Source organism: Cucurbita maxima, unplaced genomic scaffold (assembly GCF_002738345.1).
Source record: "Cucurbita maxima cultivar Rimu unplaced genomic scaffold, Cmax_1.0 Cma_Scf00058, whole genome shotgun sequence".
NCBI lineage: Eukaryota > Viridiplantae > Streptophyta > Magnoliopsida > Cucurbitales > Cucurbitaceae > Cucurbita > Cucurbita maxima.
Genome location: NW_019272074.1, coordinates 1 through 5,462, shown reverse-complemented (window position 1 = coordinate 5,462; position 5,462 = coordinate 1). Strand labels below are relative to the sequence as shown.

The 5,462-nt window shown below is 34.5% G+C and overlaps 1 protein-coding gene across 1 annotated transcript; it reads right to left on the bottom strand.

Moving 5' to 3' along the window:
- Positions 1-274: 274 nt before the first annotated feature.
- Positions 275-2,980, bottom strand: LOC111471791 (ankyrin repeat-containing protein BDA1-like). The gene is made up of 4 exons (XM_023117457.1): positions 2,948-2,980; positions 2,689-2,803; positions 1,385-1,861; positions 275-937 (listed from the first exon to the last, which is right to left on the bottom strand). The coding sequence occupies exons 2-4, from the start codon at positions 2,785-2,787 to the stop codon at positions 275-277; spliced, it is 1,239 nt and encodes a 412-aa protein (XP_022973225.1). The 5' UTR covers positions 2,788-2,803; positions 2,948-2,980.
- Between the last annotated feature and the right edge of the window lie 2,482 nt (positions 2,981-5,462).

Here is a 5,462-nt window from a genome sequence, read left to right as displayed (position 1 = left end):
CATGATACTATATGTATCAAAAGGCTTGAAGAAAACCAATCACATTGCAGAATATACACAAACAAAATAAGCTACTTGAAGGTTACACCTAATTTAAATGCTTAAGGTCATTAACCACAACATTTTGAGTACTACAAAATGAAACAACACCCTCAACATATTTTTCTTATCCAATCTCTTCAACATGAGGAAAATCCATATTCAATTGCAAACATAGCGCTTTAAAGTATTACTAGTGGAATTCAAAAACAAATATCACGAAAATAATTAAGCTCTAACCACTGCGACCAAAGTGCACACTTATGTCTGTCAATTCTTTCTCCATGCTGAAGCTGAAGCGACCACCAAGTTTGTTAGGCTTCTTTGGCTTAAAACCTCCTTTCACCTTCTGTCTAACCAAGGGAATTTTGGACAAAATAAGCAAAAAAATGACTGCACTTGTGATAACTAAAGGAAAGTACGACCTCCAAACGATCGCCAATAATGCATAGCAAATGACCAAAGGAAGAACCAAATGGAGAGCGTAGCCAATCCCAGAAGGAAGATGAACACAAATCTCTATCATTGAAGCAACGAATGCAACTGTATTTAACTGTTGGAAGCATACGTATGAGATCCACTCCAGAGGGATGTCGGGTGGACTTAGAGCTGCTTGGTAAGTTGCAGTGGCAATGAGCACAGAAACTACTAATATGGCATTCCGATCCTTTTTAGACATGTAAAGGATCTCATGATGGTCCGTAATCACTAATCTCTTCACAAACAATAATATTGAACACACAAATTTTGCAACATCTCTGAGAATGTGGGAACCATGGAGCATCTCTTTTACCTCTTTGTCTTCAACAAGGCCACGTTCTTTCATTATGTCTAGTGCTGTCTTGCCTTCCAAATTCTTTGCTTTCATATCCACTTTGTTTATGAGAAGCTTCACCATCTGCACCAAAGGCCAGCTTTTTTCGTATGTTCAAACATTTGTTACATGTCAACTTTTATAGAAGATATTATCCGCTTTTCGGTAGAAGATTTTGTTTGCTTTGACCCATTATATACTATCAACTTCACTATTTTAAAATACATCTATTAGAGAGAGATTTTTACATCTTTACTGGAAATGTTTAGCTTTTCCCACTCTAACCCAAGTAAGATTCCACAAAAACTTAGAGTTAATAAATCATAAAATATTTACTTTTTTTTTTAATATTGGAGTTGAGTTTATAAAAAAATCAAAAACTAAAAATTAAATAGGTTTCTTTTGAGTTTTGATTATCCCAACAAGTTAGATGATCATTCTATGAGATTATTGCAAGTCCTACCTTTTAATAATAAATACAATATATTAATCAATTAAGCTATGCTATATTTAAAATTTTTTGATACTGACCTCAATTTGATTTCCGAGCGCGACACGATGCATGGCATTGTTTCCTTCGTCATCACACCAATTAAGTATTGAGGTCATGCATGTTTGTTGGATCCATTGGAGCAAGATTTTAACCGATTCAATATCTTCACGTTTAACAGCAATATGTAGAGCAGACTCATTACGATTGGTCAATTGTTTAATAGATTTTGGGCATGAAGTTAGAAACTTGGCCAATATATCATCCATGCCTCCCGAGGCTGCAATGTGCAATGGAGTTAAGCCATCTCTCCCTTGTATGCATACGAGATCTCGATCGATATCGACGAGCCGCAACACAGTTTTTGTTTGGTTATTTTGCAATGCCAAGTGGATAGGGCTATAGCCTTCTGGGTTAAGCTTCTTGGCTAAGGATGGTTTCAACCTCATGATCTCCAAAGAAAAAGGGACATGTCCTGCTGATGCTGAGATGTGTAATGGGGTATCAACAAAAGGTACCTTTCAAAAAGAAGACACAAATCAATCCCAAACCCTAATAGTGATGCTAAACATATGAACAATAAAAATCTTTAGCTGTTTTGAGTTCATGGATAAGTGGGATAACAATTTGACCTATAATGTCTTTTAACCATTTGAGTTTTTGTTACTATTTAATATATTAGTATAATAGTGTACACAAAATAGCTTTTAGATGTTTCATTTTTTAAAAAAAATCAATTTTTTATGATCAAGCATCTTTAAATATTTTATTGAGTTTCTTCCCAAGTTCTTTCATTTATATGAACATATAAAGGTATCTATTTTCTCCCTTCAAATAACTTGTTTGATAACTTGTTTGAGACCCTACTTTTATGACTACTCGATACAAGTATCTTAGTCTATCTCTCGATATTGGAAGGGGCATTTTCTTGTTCATTAGTTCTCCTAACATCTAAACAAAATGGTCTTTCATAAAGGTAGCTTATCTGCCTAAGAGAGATGAAGAATTAGTCGTGTTACCCTCACAGGATCAATTTGGGCAGGCAAACAATGCCCTCCTAATACCCGAGTGAGAGACCCCTATGACAATTGAGGGACCTAAACGTTGCTTTATACACCGGGAGTAAAGCCAAAGACCCCAAGAGAGAATCCTCATGTCAACAGTTGCCCTCTTTAGAGGCTTGTTTGAAATTCTAGGTCACGTCTTCATGGGTATTATAAGGTTGAAAAATTAAAGTATTGACCATTCAGATGGTAATTTTTATTTCATTTAAAATAATATATGGTCCAACCATTCAATGCCATGAATTCTTTCATTTCAAATGCAAGAATAAATATGTTGATACCTGATCTATGCGTTCTAAAATGTAGGCATCTTCTTGAAGTATCAAATATAAGGAGTCGATATCTCCCGAAGATGCAACTGCGTTCAACCTTTGGTTCATTTTTCTTTTGAGAAAACTGCAGCATGAACAAAATAGCGTGATTAAGGATCAATATTGTGGTAGTTTTTTAAGTATGAGCACAATTCAATGATTATATATTATATATAAATATATATGTTGCGCTGAAATGGACCAAAACTGAGACTAAAATTAGACTTACAAATGAGATGGATGAAGAGCTGTGTGGAGACCGCCAATTCGAGTTCATTTCCTGGAGTCTTCTCAATGATTTTCTTAGCAGCTAAGATAGTCAAGCTTCTGCAGCTCCATTATTGACATGAACGAGGGCGTTGACTGACTTGTTAGGTAAGGATAAGGTTATTGGTTGAATGGTTGAGGAGCGTAATTACGAGTCCATTTCTGCGCATGTTCTTGTTAATTTCTCTCTCATTATTCATTACCCAAAACTTGAAAAGTATACCTAGGATCAAAATAACTAGGTAATATATCCATTTCAATCCATAGATCTTCCCTAAGTTTAATTTTGTATCAAACTTGATTTTCGTTCAAAATAGTGAATTTTAAGCAATGTTGTTTAAATCAGGAGACCGAGAACTGTTTCTACACTCATTAGTGGCAGAAATCATGAGCTCGAAGTCCACTCTCAAGACCATTTTACATATTTTTTGTCTTAGACTTTGTCCTGTTCCTACACTTAATAGAAACATTCACTCTAAGTCATCTACCTGTGTAATTTTAAACCCTTTCCAAGGCCGATTATGGCATCGCGGCTTCAACTTTGACCCATTTTACATTCTATAGCAGTCCTCGTCTTAAGCTAACTACCCATATAGTTCTAAGCCTCTCTTGCAGACTTGTTTATTGAGTTGCACGTTATCCTTGATCCGATGCTACACTCATTAGTAACTCAAGTAACTTCACGGTTCTGATGATACCATTCACATTACTAGTAAGCATTTTAAACTTTCTTAATCATTCATTGATGTCGTGGAGGTTTACTGGGTCCTTAGGGGCATCTAGATGGTTTAGTCCTCATCTCGCGTTTCTAAAACACTCGAAGTTAGCTACTCAAGGCTAATCCAATTTCTGGGTGCACTTAGGTCTAGACCTTTGATCGCCGCTCACAATCCTATGGTGCTCGGTCTACTGAAAACGTACTGATCTAGGTCAATGTGAAAATCACTCTAATTCTAGTGCCCTAATCTTAACTTGGTTCACTCATATATGTTTTGTTAGGGAGATATTCCTATCGATCGTTTAAAGCAGGGAAAACATAATCTAAACATTCATGCAAACTCAACGGGGAGATAACATCCATCAATCACTTGGAGAGCAGATCACAACATCCCATCCTCTTTTCTAACGTAGCAAAAAGAATTAAAATAGGAATACAACTTACATTCTCATCCCAATGTAATTTCGGTAATTTTCCCTAACATGAATAACATCTCATCCAAATTGCAATTTTGAGGTCTAATCATGCATATTCAAACCACATAAAACAAGTTATGCTTGTATGCTAGCACGTCTTAGTGATCCCTACCAGTCTTAAGAAAAATTCGAACGTAATGTCTTTTAATCAACGTTTGATATATTAGTATAATAGTGTACATAAAATAGCTTTTAGAAATCTGCTTCTTTTTTAATAAAATCAATTTTTTATGATTATCCATCTTTGAGAAAAACTCATAATTTCTATATTTTTTTTTTAATAATGGGGGCGTTGGCCTAGCTTTCTGAGCACTCGTTTGAGCTTGACAATTAATTTCTATATGTTTTTTTTTTTAAGAATGGGGCGTTGGCCTAGCTTTATGAGCACTCGTTTGAGCTTGACAATTGATTTCTATATGTTTTTTTTTTAAGAATGGGGCGTTGGCCTAGCTTTATGAGCACTCGTTTGAGCTTGACAATTAATTTCTATATGTTTTTTTTTTAAGAATGGGGCATTGGCCTAGCTTTATGAGCACTCGTTTGAACTTGACAATTAATTTCTATATGTTTTTTTTAAGAATGGGGCGTTGCCTAGCTTTCTGAGCACTCGTTTGAGCTTAACAATCCCAAAAATTTATAGTAAAAGAAAGATGAGGGGGCGAAACACAGAAGCAAAAACTAATATAACAAGGAAATATATGCTCCTAACCTTTGATTCATATTGATATGAGATTAGTGTAACATCCAACTCTCGACAAGAATTAAATTACTATGTTTCGAGATTTTGTTGATGACTTTAAAAACGAAGAATAAATCTATTGAACTTACTATTTAGAGTTAGAGTTTAGCAAAAATTCCTACAAGAAAGGCTCAAAGACTATGGGAGAATCAATATGTATACTTGAATCACTTAAATTTATCAAGAATCAAGAAATAACAGTGGTATAAATTTCAAAATTTTTGTCTCAATTTGTTTCAAATTCGAGAGATTTGGGAAGAGTTAGATTATGAAATTTTAATATGTTATTTCAGGGAAGGTTTCACACACTATCCATGAACTAACCTCGAGTCAATTCAGATCGATAGTTGGAGTTACAACGATCGTCAAGAAATTATCATTTATGTATTTTACACTGATTTTTGAAGCATTTATTTTTCTATCTAGCTAACGGATTAAGATGGAAATAATTTTTTTTTAAAACAATTAAAACTCTACAATTTTGATGAAGGAACCAAGTTGAATCGAATTAGGTAGAAAAATATACAAAATCCAAAGAAATTAG

Excerpts from the sequence above, each read along its gene's own strand:
- LOC111471791 (XM_023117457.1), bottom strand. The coding sequence starts at position 2,787 with ATGAACCAAAGGTTGAACGCAGTTGCATCTTCGGGAGATATCGACTCC. Across the intron at positions 1,862-2,688 it reads TTTTAGAACGCATAGATCAG|GTACCTTTTGTTGATACCCC; the intron begins GTATCAACATAT and ends TCTTTTTGAAAG. Across the intron at positions 938-1,384 it reads CGCTCGGAAATCAAATTGAG|ATGGTGAAGCTTCTCATAAA; the intron begins GTCAGTATCAAA and ends CCTTTGGTGCAG.